This window comes from Camelus ferus, unplaced genomic scaffold, assembly GCF_009834535.1.
Source record: "Camelus ferus isolate YT-003-E unplaced genomic scaffold, BCGSAC_Cfer_1.0 contig385, whole genome shotgun sequence".
Lineage (NCBI taxonomy): Eukaryota > Metazoa > Chordata > Mammalia > Artiodactyla > Camelidae > Camelus > Camelus ferus.
Genome location: NW_022589126.1, coordinates 233,741 through 255,116, shown reverse-complemented (window position 1 = coordinate 255,116; position 21,376 = coordinate 233,741). Strand labels below are relative to the sequence as shown.

General features: G+C 46.9%; 1 protein-coding gene across 1 annotated transcript in view; it reads left to right on the top strand.

The window, feature by feature from the left end:
• ABCA13 (ATP binding cassette subfamily A member 13) overlaps window positions 1-21,376 on the top strand; it is a 149,130-nt gene that overhangs the window by 81,238 nt on the left and 46,516 nt on the right. The window contains 6 exon segments of the mRNA XM_032476330.1: window positions 1,905-2,145; window positions 5,682-5,771; window positions 10,147-10,216; window positions 12,766-12,884; window positions 14,416-14,497; window positions 20,550-20,658. Coding sequence (XP_032332221.1) covers window positions 1,905-2,145; window positions 5,682-5,771; window positions 10,147-10,216; window positions 12,766-12,884; window positions 14,416-14,497; window positions 20,550-20,658 — 711 coding nt within the window.

Genomic DNA, 21,376 nt, shown 5'->3' with positions numbered 1-21,376 from the left:
CCCAGCAAGTCTGCATATGTGACGCCATGAATGAGTGTTATCCAGCCTTCTAATCTCATAAAATTATCAGGAAGAGGGTATGCTTACATCTATATCTGTATTTACATGAGAAGGGGTCAAATTTCGCATAAAAATGTACCTTTTCTGGTGCTAAAATCTCTCTATATGCTGATTTAATAATTGCTTCGAGGGAAGGATAAATTGGGAGTTTAGGAATTACTATATATAAAATAGACAAACAGCAAGGTCCTGCTGTGCAGCACAGGGAACTACACTTAATATCTTGTAGTTACTTATAATGGAAAAGAATCTGGAAACAGTATCTATATACTTATAACACATATTGTATATAATATGTATTCTGTATAATATGTATACATATAAAGCTGTGTATGTGTATATATGTATATCTAAAGCTGAATCTCTTTGCTGCAGACCTGAAACATTGTAAATCAACTATACGTCAGTAAAAAATTAACCTGCCTTCAGACATCTCCTGGGTCCTCAGGATTCTGCCCAGATGTCCCTTCTGGGGTGACTGTCTCCTCACGTTTGCCCCAAACGTCCCCAAGGGTTCCTCTTGGGTACCCACCCTGGATGCACTGCCCACCTTTATTACATCACTGTTTACCTTGTGTTGAGTTGTTTGTTTGTTTTTTTATACCCAACCCTGATGTACTGCCTTTTTGGAGGACGGACACCAGCCCGCGCCCACTGCACTCTCAGGGAACAGCCGACACATGAGGGAGGTGTTTCGGATAAACATCGTTTTCCCCAGCTCTGCCGTCAACACGAGTGTCGATAATTTATCTCCCCAAATGGGTCCCTTTTCTTTCAAAATGCTTTCTTCTGGGACTTCACTCACTGCTCTTTGATTGTCTGTATTTCAATTTGGTATTTGTAAACGGTACAGTCCATTTGCACATCTGTTCTTTTTTTGTTTGTTTGTTTTGCATTCTTTTTTATTGAATAGTCAGTTTGCAATATTGTGTCAATTTCTGGTGCACAGTGTCACGTCTCAGTCATACATGCACACACATACATTCCTTTTCCTATTCCTTTTCGCCCTAGGTTACTACAAGACAACAGAATAGAGTGCCCTGTGCACGTCTGGTTTTTGGAAGGCCCCTTTTCTTGTGGAATTCTTTATATCAGATTTTCCAAGGTGCTTCTGAGGTGGGCGTGGCCGGCGTCTCAGGCCGTGTCTTCTTGAGACATGAATGAAGGCTGCAGTCCGTAGGCCCGCCTCTCTTTTCGCTCCTGATTTGTCCCCCTCACGCTGGACCAGGGTGTCGCACTCACCAGCTGGTTGGCCCAAACGGGGGCGGGCTTTCCATGGAGATTCTGCGCCCCTCCCCCGATGATCACCCTGGAAGGGAGCCTGGAGGGAGGACCTCATGAAAGGCATCTTTCCTGCCCAGGATGCAACTGGGGCTTCCTCGGGGAGGACCTCGGGGTGCGAGCAGACAGGGGCAGCCTGGAGATGGGGAATTCTCAATGGGGCAGAGCCCTTCTCAGCCCCACTCACACTCCATCCATCCATGCACTTGGGGACATCGGGACGTGTTGCTTTGGTTCCTTTTGACGTTAGAATTCCTACTCATGTAGCAGACTTTTTTTTAACCCATACGCATACACCCGAGGCCCCTTCTCTCTGTCCTTTCCCATCTGCCCCCTCCCTTCTGAAGCAAGGTCAGAGTGGGGTCCGCCGTGAATTCTGTTCCTGCGACTGAAGGTCACGAGACGCCTTCCAGAGCACTCACCCAGGTGGAGCCTTGGAGCTGGTGGTGTCCTGGAGCTAAGAGCTTACAGCTAAGGCGATGAGGGGTCTGCAGGACCGGGGCGTGTTGGGGACCATGCGCATCCCCGAGGACTCAGGCCTGCCCATCCTCCTGTCCCTGCAGGCGGCGGGACCGCAGCCCTGCAGGGTAGCCCCCTGCTACTGGCCCAGACTGCTGCCCTCCTGGGGAGGCGACTTCGCCGCTCCTGCCGGGCCTGGAGAGGCACCCTGTCCACCCTGCTCCTGCCCGTGCTCTTCGTGGGCCTGGCCATGGCCCTGTTCATGGTGCGGCCGCTGGCCGTCAGCTACCCTCCCCTCAAGCTGGCCCTGGGCCACTACGACACGGACAAAACGTACTTCTTCAGGTAAGGACCTTGTTTGGTTTTCCCTGTGCTTCAAAATTACGTCCAGACAGAGTACGAACAGCAAGAGGCTTGACGCTTTACGACTTTCCGGTAGACGCGTGTTTTCACCGATTTGGAGGTCGGGGCTCCGGAGGGTGAGAAGTTATCACTTCTTTGCGGGCCTGTCTCAGGGCGGACGCTTAGAAAGGGGACGTGCAAAGGGCCAGGCTCGCCCCGGGCAGGCCCAGGCCAGGAACTGGGAGGGTGAGACGTGTTCCAGGACATTCAGGATTTAAAAAACTGTATATGAATGGTATATTTCACAAACCCCTCCAGGGTTGCTCCTGGGACACTGGCCTTCATCCGCACGGTCTGCTCTGCAGAGAAGTCTCCGACTCTTCTCAAGCCAGCTTAGGTCCACATTTCTGCCAATAAATTCAGACCAGTCTGAGTTTGGCCTCCAGATGAATTTACATAGGAAGCGCTCAGAGCCCTCAGGGATTTCATTTCACCGACGTGAGATGGGGGACCCAGGAGAGGGCCCCCGACCACCTCGGGTCCCCACCCCCAGGTGGCTGGCTCCCCTCCGGATTCGGGTCACTGTGGACACAGGGCACCTGCTGCCGGCCAGCCCTGCAGTGGCCGGGGTGACGGGCGTTTTTCACTGAGCAATGAGCGGGACAGCCCACCTGGGGGCTGAGTCGCAGGGACACACAGGTGTGGGCGACCAGGAGCTCAGTGTTAGTGTTGCTTCTGTCAAATATGTCTTGATTAACACAATGAGCCTCGCGAGCCGGGCCCCGAGGGCTTGCGGCTGTCTCTGCAGCTTTTCCAACGGCGTGCAATTTGGAATTAGATTTAAACAAACACAGGATGAGAGGGAAAAGTCAAGGACGAACCCGTCCGTTGCTTTCTGTCTCCTTTGCTTAATGAGATTTCCCCCTTCTGCATATCTTGAAGCTCCCAGAGTCTGGGTTCAAGTATCTCATTTAGGCACTGCCTCTGGAATCACAATTAAATCACAATTAAACAGTTTCCAACTCCTGGAAGCTGCTAAGAACAGGCTTCGTGTTTTTAACAGCACTTTAAAATATAGCCAAGAGTTTGAAGACAAGCAAAAAGCAAGAGTTTCAGAACAAGCATTTGAATTTTTACGACAACAGGGAAAATTCAAAGCTTGTTCTTTTTTTCATTTTTAACAGCGACCTCTAGACCAAAGGGAAAAAGTCGTGAAAAGTAAACCATCATGTTGAAACTTTTTCTTAGTAATTATTCCAAGGAAACTACTTTGTGGATCGATTTTTTTTTTTCAGGAAAAAGTATTTTAAACTTCCATGTTTGTTCTTGGATGCATGGGTCAGAAGAGAGCAGTTCAGAGTGTTTCCACGGATGCCACAAATATCGTTTCCTTTTTACAGGCAACATTTCCGTGGGAAATATGTCCTCTTCCTTCTGAAACTGTTTTCTCATTTGTCAGAAACTTGAAGACTATACGGCGGTCACACTGCCTACTTGAGACAGACCTTGGCTGTAAATTTCAGCGCATTTCATCCCTGTGTGTATTTCTGGCTGTGGCTGTAGAGAGTCATATTAGACCAGTTGTAAACCCCCTCGATATTTTAAAATCTGTGTTGTGTTTCGTGCAGCGGGGAAGATGCAGCTCTCCTATGAATGTTCCTTTTGGTTTTGGGTGCTGTGGTGGTGTGTGCGTTTTTCAGCAGAAATACCCAACTTATGTGGCAAATGAGTTGGTCTTTTTTTTCCCCCATTAAGACTGGTCCTCTCTGGAAGGGAAGCAACCTGGGAAGACCAGATTGAGGACAGAGATGAAGGGTTGGGTCTTCCATTTCAGCACTTTAACACGATCACAGTTTGTCCCACTAATTTTTGTTGAGAATCAGCTGTGTTCCAACCACCGTCCTAAGCCTCGTCCCCTTTCTCTGACGGGTTGTTCTGTTCCGTGGCGGGAAGCCCACGGTGAAAAGCCAGTGGAGGTGTGGCAGACCCTGGGTAGGAGAGGAGGCGGGCGGAGGGGGAAAAGGAGCTTGAAGCTTAGTGGCTGCAGATGGCTCCCCATCAGGTGGCAGAGACATAGGATGCCCTCCGAGGGAGCCGCGCCTCCAAGGCAGGCCCGCCCAATCAGAAGGCGGCTCTGCTGGGGTGGGCGTGTCTTCTGGGAGAGGATGCTGGGCGTTGGTCCAAAGGCATCGCGGCCGTAAGAGTGTGGAGCACCTTACGAACTAGTCCAAGGCTCCTAGGTGACCGGGGGCCACTGGTGCGTTTTGAGCAGGTTGATAACATAGAGACTGGCCAAGGGGATTATGGGAATTAGGACCCTCCACAAAGGGCCCCTCTGCGCAGAGGGCGTCACCGCACACCTAGGGAAAGGATGCTTTCTCATTGTGGGCTTTTATCTGTGCTTTCCTGGGAGCCAACTTTTCTTTGTCAGAAGAATCAGTGGTTGAGACTGAGCCATCTTGCGTTTCTGAAGAGAAGCTAGTGTTGTCAATTCTTTAGAAGTAACCACTGACGTTCATTTGTTAGTCTGCGTACTGCTTCTTCCTAAAAAGATCTGACGTCATTATACATATATAAGTAACGTGTCATGCTAAGAATATGTTTTTGTTTTGCTTTCTTTTGGGGAGAAGTGTTCCCAAAGATGCCTATTCAAAAGCATTTTGTAAATGATGTGGTGTAAGTTCTAGAAAACAGTAAGTCTGTATTCTCTCATAAATCGTACAACTCAGAATTTTAATTAGTTAAAATGATTCTTTCATATATCCTACAATGCAGAATTTTAATTCATTAATATGAACCCCACTCCCAGTTAGCCCAGTTTAGACAGGTTTAAAATATTGTTTCCTCTACGTTTTCTCAGGTCAAGATGTTTCTTACAACTGATGTATCAACTGTAATATAGACTTTGTTTCCACATGTGCCCCCAACTGGAGGAACAGTGTGTCTTATCTTTGACCTTGCTTCTCAGCGAGGCTGTTTGAACTATTAACTTCTGAGACTTGTGCCAGTCAAATAAATACTTACAATTCACTGTGTACCTAAAGCATAGTAGGACTTTTCCCCCCTGAGAAAAAGTTGGATATAGTTCACAAAAGGAAACAAAAAAAAACAAACATAAGAAGTTGTTTCGTTGCAAGGGTGTGCCAGAGGACAAATATTCAGACCAAAGCAGAGCTCCAACATTACGAGAATAGTTTTACACATTTCAATATAGGAATATTATGCAGCCTTTATAATTAATCTTTAAAAACCAGACAAAAACACCAGAGTTGGTGATAGCATAATATTAAGCAACAAGATGAGAAAAACAATGCCCTGAATGCAACTATATAAAAATACCCCTGTGGTAGCAGAAGTGTGCTTGTGACGTTTCTTCATCTTGTTGCTGGTCTGACTTCTCCATAAAAAAAGGTCTGAGCACCCAGGACCCTTGGCGGGGTGGGGAGGTAAGGAGCCTATGAACTCAGACTGGGTCCTATGACCTCAGTCGGTGAGTACTGACCTCGACCGTCTTATTTCCTCTGTCTTCCTGTGAGCAGCAGCCGGAGTGATGACAAGGGACTGACCCACGTGCTTTTGCAGAACTTTGGAGATCGGGACCTGCTCTGTGCCGACTCGAACCCCGGCCTGTAAGTATCAGAGCCACTTTGCAAAAGTGCAGACTCCAGCGAGTAACCTGCGGACTGGGAGGACCCCCCCCCCCGCGCCCCGTGGTTGGTAACGCGGTTGGCAGGTTTCATCCGCCGTCTACAACGGCCTGAAACACGCTCCACAGTCACCCCTTTCCTTCCTGGGAAGACAACATGCTTTGTATCATCGCAAAAAATTCATTAGTAACGAATAACATTCAATTTGCCTAATAACCACCCCTCCCGCCAAAGAGTAAAACTAAAAAGAATAAAGGAGCAGGTATGAAATATGCACTCACTGTTATTTGCTTTTCGGGGTAAACTTGTACGTAGGAAAAGGCTAATTATAATTTTTTTTTAAGTAAAGAAACATCAAAAATCAGTCACATCAGTGAGGGGAGGAATTGCTTTGAAGACTGTTTTTCTAGGATTTGAAAATGTTAATCTAGAGATGACCTTTTTACAAAACCTTCACAAAGCATGCCTTTTTTCATGAGCAATTTACCTCTTATTTTGCTCAGTGGTTATTTGCTGAGGATCGGCTGTAAACATAATGCCATTTTAGGACCAGGAGTGACGCTGGACGTGGCCCTTTCTCGGGGACTTACAGCCCTGGGAGAGCTAAATGGGAAAAGTGACAGAAACCGTAATGATGTGTTAAGCAGTAAATCTGTTTCTAAGTTCTAAATAGGCAAATCCAGACAACACTGCAAAACCGGCGATGTGTTTTTCTAATTTGCGATGCGACGTTTCGTGCATTAGTCATGTTGGTAATTAACTCAAGGCTGAGCAACGATTAGCGGCTTCAGGACGGAAGCATTAATAGGAAATTAATTATGTTGTTTCACTTTAGTCTCCTCTTGAAAAAGAAAGTAATTTATTTAACGAAATAAAAGCTTCCATGGTGATGTTTTTATGCCCCTCCCCTCCGAAGAAATGCACAGGATGTAAAAAGCATCTACATTTGAGAAATTGTAATGTAACCCGGGGCCCTGCCTAGTCCCAGCCCAACGTTGCAACAAAGAAGGAGAAGGTTGGCAGGAAAAAAGACATTTATTTAGTTTTTCAAGAGGGAAAAAAAGAATAGCATTAGTGCCAAGACAGGAGAACGTTTTCTGAATTCTGTTCCGACATCTGTTTCATTTTGAGGAGCTTTTCCAGGGGATGGAGGCAGTGGGTCCCCATCTCTCCCGCCTCTGTCCTCGTCCAAGGATGCCAGTAACCATTTGAACGAGTTTTGATTCACTGCCATCCCAGACCGAAGCAAAAGATTTTATTGAAAACAAATAAGTTTTCTTCTCTTAGTGGAAACATATTATTGAATTCAATGTCTACATTTTCCCTTCCTGGCAGACTTTAGATTATTGATTAGCAGACCCTTTTTGAAACCAGAAATTCAGTTCTACATATTGGCTTTTTTTTTTGTTCAGGTAGTCTGAGCTCACACTCAGGGAACTGTGTTGAATTTCTGACCTTCACCTCCTCTTCTCCAAGAAGGCAGTAAAAGTCTCCGGAAAAAGCTACTGCAGTATAAACTCGAACCAAACTATACGTTTTCACATGATAGTAGATGATGTGTAATTTAAATACTTTTAAAATGTGCTAAAGTTGCCAGCTTTTAGAAACAGACACGTAGATGTAAACACTGAGTTTTATTTCACAAGGCTTGTGTCTGGCGCCCCTCCAGCAATGATCTCTTCTACTGTTTCTGAAGTCAAATTGTTGCCGAAACACGGCCTCCGCACCCCACTTACCGAACTGAGACTCAAGGACAGAGTTTGGATGAAGCAGAAAAGGCAGCTGTATTTCTTTGCAGGCAAGGGAGGTCACAGTGGGCTGATGCCTTCTAGACTGTGAGCCTGCCAGGAAGAGAAAGCAGGACTTTATAGTAAAAGTTCAGGAGTTCAAGGGGCAGAGCTGGTTTCCATAGAGATCACACACAGGGTAACAAATTGTTGCAGAGTTGTTCTTGTTTTTGCAGATGCAGGGGTCCCCTTCCCTCTGCTGGTTGTGAAGTTCACCTCCAGCTTTGGGGCTCTCTTAATAGTCTTGTTCTTAGAACAAAGGATGCACAAGAAGGGGCTCTGTGGGAAATAGCTTGAGAGAAAAACGTGTGCAGTTTAAAGTCAGGTTGATAAATGCTTCTAGCCTTTCAAGCAGGCTAGGGGCTGGGACCTCCTGCTGCAGGCTGGGACCTGCACCTTGAGCAGTAGGATACAGAGGAACCACAAAGGGCTAAAAATAACTGAAGACATGCGCAGTTGGAGTGAGTTATGAACAAGATGCCCAGAACCCCTGACTGCTGTGTCTGAGGTGTTGGGAGCTAAGGCAGGTCATTGGAAGCAAAACACGTCCACGGATATGGCTCAGAATATTATCCCCAGTCCTTGAGGAGGAACTAAAGGTCCCTGACTTTGTTTAATGGCTCAACTATTATTATTTTGTTTTGCTTGACTGTTTCCCCTTGTCTCTGTATTTTCTTATTTCTCTGATTGAACTTATTCCTTGACTTAAGTTTTTCTACAGACAAGAGGTAGATGGAGGAATTGGAGAGGTAATCAGTCCTGGGAAGACCCCAGAGGGTCCTGCTCTGTTTCAGGACCAGGAGGCCTTTCTCACACACACACGCTCAGTTGGGGTCCCCATCACTGCTCCTGTGTCCCACAGAACACGATAAGGGAGTGCTCACCAAGACAGGGGATGGGTGCTTAGGTTCCTGAAATCTGGGAGGAAGATTAAGTGGAAACATCAAATTCTTCACATTTCATCTCCTCTTCCTTGTACAAATGCTTATGCAGCTTCCTGGTGACCTTTGGTGCACAAAACTTCTCCGAGGCCAAGAGAGATGTCCAGATATAAAGTGTGTTAGATGCCATTACTGATCATTATGCTACCTGGCAGGTCCATATTTTTCCTCTAAAATAGGAAGCTAGAAGAAGAGTTAGTGGCGGATTTGGAAGCGACAAAGAAGACTTTTTGAAAACATTCGTTAAGTGATAAAAGTTGCTAACAGTCACCGAAAGCCTGCAGCCAAAGCAAGGAAGACGCACTGAGTTTAAGACGTGTAAACAGACTCATTTTTCCCCACAAGTAATCATCAGATACAGAAGGCAGTCTCATTACACACATGACTCCCTTAGGTACTGTTTCCCTCTTCACTTTTAACTCTCAAACCGGGGTCCCATAATTACGCTAATTAACCAAGAAAGTAGCCTTTAAATTATTTTTGGTATTTCAAAAAATTACACTTTGCTCGCCTGGTTTGGAGAAATGGCAAGTTTCTTTTCATGGGACCAGATGTTTTTCACCTGGGTGTTCTTACGTGAGAACAGCACAGCCCAGAGCAAAGAGCAGGGACTCTGAGCTCAAAAGACCCTCCTTCCAAAGTGTGAGCTCGGGCGGCTGCCTCATCTCTTAGAACCTCACTCAGTCTTCCAAACAGTGGGGATAGCAAGAGGTTTTAGTCAAAATATCTAGCTGGGTGCCCGAAGTTCAGTAATGTTAATTTCCTTCCTTCTCTCCCAATTTCTGAGTAAATAATGATTATCAATTACTGCAGCAGATTTTGGTTTACAAAACAGCAGTGAAAAAATGAGTCCAAGTTAACAAGGAGGAAGGCTGTGGGAGAGCTTTGGAATTTAGGAGTTTGGGATTAGCAGATACACACTACTGTATATAAAACAGATAAACAACAAGGACCTACTGTACAGCACAGGGAACTGCATTCAGTGTCCTGTAATAAACCATAATGGGAGAGAATCTAAAAAGGACGTGGATGTGTGTGCATCATCAGAGTCACTTTGCTTTACGCCTGAAACTAACACAACGTTGCAAACCAACTCTTCGTCAATAAAGAAATAAATGAAAAGGTTTGCAACCACTGCTGTAAGTGGTTTTCATAACAGTCTCTTCTGCACAACCTTTCCTCCTAATGGACATTGTAATGTTCGCTACTTTTCTGTAAATGATGGTTCAATTATGGTGTCATGCCATGAAAAGGAATTAGCAGTTCATTGTGTTCATTAATTTGTGTTTATTAACACCAGCCAGACTGGGGCTGAAGGAACCTGGTTTTGAGAGGAGATTCAGGATTCACCATGGCCCCCGGACCGCCCACTGAAAGCCCCAGGGAGCTTCAGTGGTACATTCAATACAGCGACCAGAGTGAGCATCATTTAATGTAATGGAAATATTGTCATTGCAATAGAACGTGGTCATCAGATGGGCAGCTCAAGCTGTGCAGACAAATGCAGAGCTGGCCTCGTGTGGCAGGAGGTGATAATCTTGTGAGCCGTGGTCTAGTCTGGTGGACGCTCCTCCGTGCAAACCCAGTAGCTGTGTGATCTGAGAGGTGCTTCTGGTTCTGTTTCATTAGGAAGAATTCTCCGTGCTGGCACACGGACCCCGCCCCTCCCCCAGGAGTCCAGGATCCCTGTGGCTGCCAGGTAAGTTTCTGTAGAGATTTTGATTTTTTTAAAACATCTGAACCTCGAGTGACAAAAATGAGTTTATCCCATCTGAAAAACCTGCGTTGTTAACTGAAGTGACCTCTGTGACTTTTAGGGTCACTTGATGAGCTGCTTCTTGGGAAGGGTTCAGGACACAACACGAATGTCCCATGGATCCCACGGTGGCCCTCCTGCCCACCCTCTCCTGATCGGCATCGTAACAGCCCAGGGGCATTTATGAAGCAAATGAATCTTCCTCGATTGATGACGAGGAAGGTACAATTGCCCCTTTAGGGAGAAATGTCCCAGAATTTCAAGGCAGGATGACCTCAAGGCTCTTCTTATATTTTTATCTGAGTTCTGAGATCTAGGTAACAAGGCTAGATGTTACTCAGCTCTGTCAGCTCTGACTAATACAAAAACATACGGAGATGTTGTAAATTGGTTCACTTGTGCCGCTGGACTCACAGACAGAGCAAACAAACTTATGGTTACCAAACGGGAAAGGGAGAGATAAATTAAGAGTTTGGGATTACTAATATTCTATACGAAGTAGATAAACAGCAAGGACCTACTGTACAACACAGGGAACTATATTCAATACCTTGTAATAACAAAATGGAAAAGAATCTGAAAAAGAATGTGTATTTATATGTATATCTGAATCACTATGCTGTACACCAGAAACTAAACAGCATTGTAAATTGACTATAATTTAAAAAAAATACAGAAATAATGTATTCCACTGTTAAAGTGAGAGCCATCTGTTCTGCAAAGGAGAATGAATTGAAATTTATATGGAAAATTGACTGGAACTCAACTCAAAGGAAACCTCAGAAGGTAATTAATAAAAGGCGTGGGTCTCTTAGCCACGGTCACCAAGCTGATGTGGCAGTCCTGATTTACAGAGACAAAAGGAAAAGCCAAAATCTTGGTTTAAGTTGATTGAGGCTCTGTCAAGAAAGCAGTCACGTAAACGAACATGTCACCAGAGCCTTGTCTGTTTAGTGGCCCATGGGGTACATTCCTCCTATGAGTGCAGTGACCTTGGAAAGTCTCCTTTTTGGTGGGCCTGGTCTGCATTCTCCTCTTAGACCAAGTGTCCGGGGGTAAGTGAGGGCAGAGCCCACGGTGGACACCCGAGGTGGTGACCGCCAGAGAGAATTAGTGAGGCTCTACATGTTAGCCTTGTGGCCTCAGCCGTCAAACACTCAGACCTATATTTGGTGCTTCTTCCCAGTGACCAGATGTTTCCTGCTCACCCTTTTTTTTTTTGACACAGTGATTTCTTTCTTCTTTGTCTGCTTTATTCCATTAACTCATAAACTGTCTGATTTTTCCCTCCAAGCTCTTACTTTGTGGCTTTGATTTAATCATTTCATTACACTGGTACCTTTTATTACAAGCTACCTAAAATTGATGGGAATTCCATGGAGTGTCAACAGCAGAGGAATAAATGAACACATATCAGAATGGTCGATGCTGGCGTTCCTAAATTTTACGCCAACTTACATGACCCATAAGAGTTCTGTCATCTGTGTGTGAGAGGAAAAATTTTCCCATGAAAAATTCCGTAGCCAAGTAAATTGCAGAAAAAGCCAGAGAGAGCCCTGTTTAACAGGTGTTTTTGTTACAGCTCTTCCATGATGCATCCTCTGGTGTGCGTGCTTGGGTCACAGTGGGGCAGAGAAGACATAGAATTCCGGGCAAATTACATGACTAAAGAGACCCTTTGGGGGCACCTGTGTACTTGGGCACGTGCTTTGAGAAAAGCTGGTCCACACGTGGGGAGTCCGGCTATCTCAGGGGACAGAGAGTCGAGGTGGAATTCGCAGATGTCCAGACGCTGCTCTGCAAGGTTGGCCCAAAGGAGATGCAGGCAGAGGGGTGTGGGAGGAAGGCTCCCACCCAAGGCTGGTTCTCTGGTTCACTGTTTTTTTTTTTGCCAGATGGTGAAATATTTCCTTCTCTTTAAACTGATAGGTGCCATGCAAAAGTCCCAGGTCTGCAGGAATATATCCATGTACGTGTATTGGTATTAAATACCCCGTGGCTCTCCAGCCTCCAACAATGGTCCAAGGTTAGTCTCCTTCCGAGAAAGGAGACTTTACTTTGAACAGAGATGCCTTTGAGAGCCACGAGAGGAAGCTGGCTTTAGGCACTGAGGGAAGAAACACATTCCTTTGAGCTTCCTTGCTTACCTTCCGACTCTCTTCTGGTTCACCGCATGCAGCACCACCCCAGTGAAAACAGGTTTTTCCCTTTTCAGTCAGTCCTTCCAAATCGGCTCAAACTTGCACACAGGAAAGGATTTGAAGTTTCCTGAATAGAACTGATGGCAAAGGGCACAGTGGAATTCTGGTGTAATTCTGAAATATAGCTGACTCTTAAAAGAGATTTGAGAAACCAGGACATATTTGAGAAAGCCCAGAGATAATCCATTAAAAAAGTGAAAGCCAGGAAAAGTCACATTTACTTTACTGTCAGCAAACCCGCGTGGGGGTTATAAACAAGTCTCAGCTCTATGTCTTTGGAAACAATTCCAGAAGTGTCCGAATGGAAGTGTCCAGGCGCCCTACCTGGCCAACCGCCTGGGCCACAGGCTGCTGAATCTCTCGGCCTTGCGCCTGGAGGAGTATTTGCTGGCACCGGCTGAGAAACCCAGGTGAGTTCAGAACAGTCCCAGGTCTTTCCCGCTTCTTCACATTACTGGGGAAGTCCTGTTGTTTCAGATGCTGATGTTCTTAAAAACCCTAAAGTCTAATAACCTTGATGCTCATAAAAATTCCAAAGAAATGGTGCAGGTCTTCATAAGATTCTCACCACTGACTTTCACTCATTCCACATCTCTGGGATGAAGGGACGGACGGATGGATGAGTTAAGTTGAGGCAGGTGGGAACGTGTCCTTATGCCTTTGCCCCAGTGTCTGCTGAGCGCAGGGCCACTCTATGGTGGACATTTGGTCACCAGTCTCCCCTTATACAGAGACCAGGAGACACAGTTAAATATGGGCTGTTCTTTCCAATACCCAGTATTTTTTGAAGCTTAATGAGCGCCAGGCACTACACAGCCCGTGGGATCTGGAGACAAAGGATGCCATCCCCACCCACGGAAAAACTCACAGAGCTGCACGAAAGATAAAGTAGCAAAAAGACAATTAAAACCCACTGTAGTGATTGACACAGTAAATGGAAATGTAGGGTATTGTGAGAACCCCAAAGAGAAGGAAATTTACCCCAACTGAAGTGCTCTGGGGTGCCTTCCTGAATGGGGCAATGAATAACAAGTTGATTTGGAAAGCCAGGAAACTGAGAAGATGGGGGGCTAATGTTCTGGAGAACCATCTTCCCCAAGTCAGAACCCAGGCTCCTTTTATACTAAAAAGGGGCGGGGGTGTGGTTGGCTGGTGCAAACTTCTTGGTGTTGAAATCCTTTGTTCTTGCAGCTGCGGATGTGGGTCAGTTCATGGTGCCCCTGCAAACCTCCAGCAAAACAAATGTTACTTTCTATTCTGCAACTTTTTATCCCTCTTAACACTGGGAAAGTGTTCTATCCTTAAAGGTCAGAGCCTTGAGGATGGGCTCTCCAGTCTGTTTCAGGCTCTAGGCAACATTCTTTAACAAAAGGTGCAGAACCAGCATGACTCAGCACAGGAAACAGAGCCCAGGGTTAGAGCCAAAGGAACATATCTGATACAGAGTCAGATTTGTTATGCCCTGCTGCACTAACACAACATTGTAAATCAGCCGTACTTCAATACAAAAAAAAAAAAAAAAAAAGATACAGGAAGACAAAACAATTTCAAACAGGGTAACTCAGAAGAGCATGAGACACTGAGTGATTCAGGGAGTCCATCGGTAAGAGGAATGACCAGGAATTAAATTACCCACCATGCAGGTGATCACACCGGGCCCTGTACGTGGTGTATATTTCCTAACAAGATGCTATTTTCTGAGCAGCTCATATTCGAATGTGGCAGGCTTTATCCAACGCTTCTAAATAAGCAGTGCCATCCTTGGATGCATGCCTTGCAAGCCAGGCCCTTCCTTCTGCAGGCTGAGCCCCTGTGTGGCCACGTCGGAACCCAGAAAGTCAGCTGGCTGCCATACTAAGGCCAATATACCCAATGCAACAGGTGACAGGTGATGGCTGCCCTCCATGATTCAAGCACTAACACCATGTTCGCTGTTTCTAGGCTTGGAGGCTGGTCTTTTGGAGTGAGCAGCCCCGATCAAGATGCAAATTCAAATATATCGAAACCAAAAACTCTGGCAAAGGTAACGGTTTTTCTCTCTTTTCTTTTTTTCCTGTTTTAGTAAGCTTTCAGGGGAACCTGTGTTTTGCAAATGCATTTGAGGGTACAGGAGGAGTCACACCCAGTCCCAGAGTCTGTCACTGTGAAATAAAGCCAGTTGTCCATAAACACTGCCTTGAAAGAGGAAATGGAGTGTTTTCCTTCAGGATGTCTCGAAATAGATAAAATAGGTCACTGTTCTTTGTTGAGACTGGAATTCACCGAATAGGTTTAAGCAAATGAGAAAATCGTCTATTTTTTAAGACACTGACCATCAAGATGAGAGGGAGCGGGGCTGGTTTCCCTGGAGATCTTCCATATAGACGTTTAAATTCCTCGTCCTCCCGAGCGCTGGATGGACCCAGAGCTGAAGCCAGGACCGTAGTGATCACACAGGGACTCAGATGTTCCAGCCCTGCTGGACTATCCCTAGTAATTAGGAAGGGACGGGAGGAAATGAGGACTGGGATAGAGGAAAGACGCCTTTATCCACCAGTCGGAGCTAGGAGGTGGTGAATCATGACAGGTTTTTCTAATGGAAGAAGTCAGTGCCAGCTTAAGGTGGGGAAAGAACCAAAGTGTTCGGTCTCCGCGATTGGGGGAATAGCCTGGGGTTGGTCCTGCTGGAGAGAGAAATTGGGGAACAGTAGATCATGGGAGTGATGTCTCTCCTTGCAAACCTGTCATGGAACTAATGACACAAGGTCAGACAGAGTGAGACCAGGAAGGCGGGCACCCGTCCTGCTTCATGGTGGGGACTTCCATGGTTCCCCGGGGCCTTCTGTGGTTCCTGGGGACTTCTGTGGGTCCCAGGAGCTTCTGTGGCTCCTGGGGACTTCCGTGGTTCCCGGTGGCTTCCGTGGCTCCTGGGGACGCAGAAGTGCTTGTCAGGATATGTGTTTGTTCAGATTGGAGTTTCACTCAGTGGAATAAAGTTTCCTTGCAAGGGTTTTTCACAGCATAACCCTCGATGAAAATGCTGACATTCATACTTCACGGTGGACTCCCTGAAGGAAGTTTTAACAGTCGTATTTCACAAAGTCACGCCTGATGAAAAATACAAGTCAGTGTGTAGGCTGTTCAGAAACCCCTCCTGCAGCTCAGGTTGGTTCAGACCTGTCTCCCCTGGCCTGCAGCCCCCATGAGAAGACACACACAGCTCAGTATGAGAATATCAAGACTGTTGGAAAAATAACCTATTGTGCACTTGCCGGTTTTTTGAGCACATGGCGTGGCTGTTATTAACACGGACTTAGTTTGTAGAAGGAATCTGTTCATTTCGTCCAAGGACATTTTGCCTTTTTCATCTCTGCACATCCCAGGCCTTCTGACTGACGGCGGGCCGTCGTGTCTTCCTTCGCTTTCAGGGACCCAGGGCACGGTCCCCATGGCGCACGTGGTTCGCGTGTATCCCTGACACCTGCTCCTATCCATCTCTGCTTGTCTTCCATGTTGACATGTTTGAGTTGTGACTTCCGCAGGTTTTGATGTTGGACGTGTGCTTCGCTGGCCGTGGAGGCGACGTGCATCCAGCCCTTTGGGGAGGGGGCTTCTCAGGGAGCCGAGAAGTCACAACACCCACGTCGGGCTGCAAAGGGCATCGGTTGTCAGAAATTCCTCTAACCTTCCAGCCATTAACCACCAGCCTTTCACGTTGGCCTTTGCAGTGCATTCACAGAGTGTGCGATTTTCATAGTTAATTTTTTTAAGGAGAAAAAGGGAAATTGGCACAGGAGTGGGCTGGTGATTAATAAATCCACGATGTTGTAGACTGTCGCTTGTGGAAACTTTACGGGCGATTTCGTTCACATCTGGAGCATCTTGCTTGTTTAATCAAAATGCTCTCTAGAATATGTACACTTCACTTATAAAGACCAAACATTTCCCTCCTGGTGTTTGGCATTCCTTCTGTTCCCAGACAGAATTTTATGCATTTGAATAGCCTTCAAGTAGTTTTTTTTTTTTTTCTGTCTTTTTTTCTTACTGCTACATAGTTGCTTTTCTGAGGAACTGTTGTTACTCAGGATTCCTGACATGAAAGGTCTGTTTTGTGGAGCCACAATATGCTCCTGAAAGGAGATTAACTTCCTCCCTCAGTGACTGCGTTTTGCTGCCTTCTGACTTCTGGGCTGGCAGGGAAGGAAACCCCAGAATTTATTTCCAGAGCTTTTAGAAAGACATTCTGGGGAGAGAAGAAAAGGAAAAAAGGAAAAGAGAAAAAGCTCTTCCTTGGAACTCTTCTCAATCTTAAATGTTGACATAAAGAGCACCCTCATCCTGGGGGCGGGCGGTGTAGCTCGCTGGTGGAGCACGTGCTCGGCGTGAACAAGCCAGGTCCTGGCAATCCCCGGCAACTCCATGAAAAATTAAAAAAAGATCATTCCAAAGTATATATTGTTCACTGAATGTGTAGCAAATTTCTCCCAAGTCAAGGCCAGTCTACAGAAGAACTGAAATGACATTCAGACGGCCCCTTGAGCCTCCGAGTCAATCGGCCGTTTCCCAAATGGTGCAGACAGCCACCTCCGTCAGGACCACCCGCCTCTGGCCTTCATTCAGCTGGCGAATCTGTAGGCTGGGGTCCCCGGGGGCCGTGCCAACCTCCCTACCCCAGTGTCGGGGGGGCGTGCTCCCCAGCTCAACCCCCATCCCAGTCCCCAGAGTGTCCCCACTGCCGCGTTCTCAGTGGCCCTCGGTCTGCTTTCTGCCTGGCGCTTCTTCCGTCATCCTCAATGGCCACAGGGGAAGATGCTCCTGGAAGTAGCCCACGTGAGCGGCCTCTCAGCCCGCCTCCTGCCCGTGGAGAGCCGGCCTCCCAGAGCCTGGCTGGTCCAGCTTGGCCGCGCCCTGAGATGAACCTCCCTGGGGGCTCTCCGGGTTCGTTTCCTTCCTTCCTTCCTCCTTCCTTTTTTTTTTGGAGGGGGAAGGAGGTAATTTTGTTTTCCATTTATTAATTTTTTCTTGTTTTTTATCGAAGTGTAGTCAGTGGACAATGTTAGTTTCAAGCATACAGCAAAACAATTCAGTTATACAGATACATACACTTTTTTTTCAGATTCTTTTCCATTACAGCTTTCTACAAGAAATGGAATATAGTTCCCTGTGCTGTACAGTAGGTCCTTGTTGCTTATCTGTTTTATGTGTAGTCCTGTGTGTCTGTTAATCCCAGACTCTTTGTGATTATTTCTTTCTTTTTCAGTGGAGGTGCTGGGGATTGAACCTGGGGCCACGTGCGTGCTGAGTACATGCTCCACCGCTGAGCTGCACCCTCCCCCACGCTGGGTTTTCTGTTTATCTAACTGGGGTCCTTCAGCCGCACTCACGATTCTTGTCAGGATGTGCTGCACCCTCTAAAAGTAATTGTGGGCATTTTGAGAATGTCACGTTCTCCAGGTGACACCACTTAAGTCCCTAGAAGCCCTCATGCCCCCCGACAGGGTCGCTTAGCACTATCCTTCCTTCAGCAGCCTTCACGGAGCTTCTCACTGCCCAGCCGTGCCTTGTGACTTGGCGTCTGTTCTGAGGCGTCCCTGCCGACATCTGGGCCTGAGGTCTGTGTGCCTGGGTCAGGAGGTTCGCCGGCTGCTGGCCTCGGCGGGGCTGGCGGCGGGGGACCCACTTCTGCTTCTGTGTCTGCATGTTGCCATGGCGACGGCAGAGGCACCCGAGGGGCTGCCGGGATGTACCAGCGCCTTCCAGACCTCTGCCGGTGTCACACCCCGCCAGCCAAAACAAGCCACGTGGCTGAGCCCAGGCTCAGGGTCGGGGTACGGTGGGGGGGCTTCAAAGTCAGACAGCAGAGGGTGAGGATGCCGGGAAGGCGAGGAAACGGGGCTGTAAACGCCACCCAGCACGGGAGGGCCCCCCGCCTCCACTCCATCACAGCTGCTCCCCTGCACGTCCATATTTTTGCACAGTGTCATTTTTAAGCTGAAAAAAAAAATCACCCCACTTTTTAAACAAAAATTAAAACCAAATGAAACAACGCAATGTTTGAAAACAGCCGATCTGGGGCAGAGACTGGCATTGCCTTTCAGATTTGTTTCCCTCCAGTTAAACAGTTCAAGGGATCCAAGATGTGGGGGGAGAGGAAGGTCGTGGCCGGTGGGACCAGGAGGTTCCAGTTTCCATCAGCAGTTTTTCTACTGTGTCAGCCCATCGAGCCGTCCCTTGACTTAAGCATATTCTCAAGTTCATCTCATTTCCAGGAATCTGCTGGTACTTGCGTCCAGCACTCCTGTAAGGGTGTGTGTGAGCCTGCAGGGAGTGGGGAGGCCCAGGGGCAGCACAGGTCGGGGTGAAGATCGCTGCGCTGGGTCCAGGAGGTGCCGACACCCTCCGGCCTGTGACCCGGCGGGCTTCTCCATCCAAGGAACCCAGGCTGTCCCCTACTTCGTAGGATCGTGTGTCTAGATGACAGCACACTTGTGTATTTGTGAATTCACACATGGGTCTTAACATTTTTCTTTGTTGATGACCTCAGGTCTCCTTGGGCACAGGCTAGGGCATTCCAGGAGGCCCCGGCTTCTGTGGTTAGCAGGGCTCGAGTGGCGTTTCTTCCTCCTTGGGGCTCAGAAAGTGACTGCTAATGATTCCTCTACGAACCTAAGAAAATATTTGAAAAAAGGAGGGCATGGCGATCGGGTATGAAAGAGAGATAATGGGTCTGCTTTCTGACTTGCTTAAGAAGTGGGCCATGTGAGAAAGAACTGGGGAACGTCATCTTGTGTGGACAAGGTGTTGTTGTGAACGATAGCATTTGGTACTCTGCTGTCCCCATGAACCCAGGAGCTGCCACACAGGACCCTGGTTCAAAGGAACTGGTCACCGTGTGATGAACTGGGAAGTCAGTGGGAATCACGGGGCTTGAGATCAGGTCCTCACTTTGTAGAAACTGTGAGAACGTGCCCAAGCAGTAACTTCCTAGGGGAGCAGCTCTCGTTCTGCAGAGAAGACCGTCTGTCACAAAAGAACATTTCCAGAGAAACAAACTCTCCAATCAAATGAATTCAGAGCAAAGTTTGCCAGTTGATTTATGATGCTCTTTTTTTTAAAATTGAAGTATGTATAGTCAGTTACAAAGTGTCAGTTACAATGTGTCGGTTGCAATATTGTCAGTTACAACATGTCAGTTACATGGTGTCAGTTACAATGTGCCGGTTACAACTTGTCAGTTACATGGTGTTGGTTACAACCTGTCAGTTACAACGTGTCAGTTACAATGTGTCCGTTACAACGTGTCAGTTGCTGGTGCACAGCGTCATGCTTCAGTCATGCATATACATATTCCTTGCAGATTCTTTTTCATTATAAATTACTACAAAATAGTGAATATAGTTCCCTGTACTCTACAGAAGAAATTTATTTTTTTATCAGTTTATTATGCTCTTAAAGACGCTCACCCACATTCCAAACTGAGTGTACTTTAGAAAAGTTTTCACTGAAATATCAATGGTTTGAAATATAGGTACGGATGGTTCAATTAGCACTTTTTATGCTTCTTAAGACCGCAGCTTTAATAACATTACCTGTCTCTCAATTTCTCCTCCTCTTTTGTCCCATCTCACGCTCCTTTACTCTCCTTGCTTGGCAAATGTTCAGTTCAATTTATTTTGCGAAATGATGTTCCGGATTCAGTTGTTAATTTGAAAGTAATCATTTTTTTCTTCTTCTTATCGTTTCCATGCTCTTAATTTGCAGGTCCAATTTCATTAGCCTGCTGACTGAGAAAGGAAAAAAGAAAGATGCGGGGCTCGCCTCCCTCTTTGGCTGTGAGAATAGAATTCTAGATCAGCAGTCGTGTTTGCTGTGCTGGGGGAAATGGGTCTATTTTTAGCTGTCCGTTGCGGGCTGGAGATAACTATGCAATTAGCAGGTGGGAATTTACTGCTGTCTGTCAGCCACACAGGGACGTTATTTGAGGCTGGGATTCAGGGGACGTGGAGGCCGACACGTCTTCCTTGTGTCCGAGGGTCACTGACGAGGGGACTCCAGACCGATGTCCCGAGGGCCATTATGTTCTCTTTCCTCTCTAGGTGTGGTATAATCAGAAGGGCTTCCATGCCCTCCCGTCCTATCTAAACCACCTGAACAACCTTATCCTGTGGAGGCTCCTACCCCCCACTGTGGACTCGAGACAGTACGGTAATGTGATTTTTTTTTATTATTCCTTATAATTCACTACTTTCAGAAGATGGTGTTGTAAACAGTGAAAGACACGGACTAAATTCTGAATAGATGTGGAGAGTAATGGGGAGGTTCCACCTGGCAGCCAGTCCATACAGAAATCCACCAACGTGGAGGCCCTTTTGTAAGGGGAGTGGGTGCTGGGTGCAATCAGGTGACCGATTGGAAGGTTGCTGCCTACAGTGTAGACATAACCCAGGCAAGGCTGGGATGAACCTGGGGCCAAAAAATGAAGTTACAACGTCCAGAGGGGAGAAAAGGTGGAGGTTTTGGGGGGACGGGGAAAGGAAAGGAAAAAAAAGAACTGACCACTAGAAGTTTAGAGAGAAGGCTTACAGGATTAAAATATAAATCTGAGCTTTGAGAATGAATGACTTAGTGTTCAACACTGATGACGCAGGAAATAATTCAGGAGAAATGGGCATCTTCCGAGGAAGGAGCAAAGGGAGGAAAGGTTGGAGTTGGAGTCACACATTAGATGCAAGTAAATATGCAGAAGACCAGAGAGAGAAGTCCAGCAGAGCAGTCGTGAGTAGGAACCACGCCGCCTTAAGCGCAACGAAGATGGTGGATTTCAGTGGGTCCTTGAGGCAGCCAGTCCTCCAACGATCAGACCGAGACGCGGAACGCAAGAAGGCCGTGGGCGGAAGGGTGGGGAGCAGGCAGAGAAGCGAAA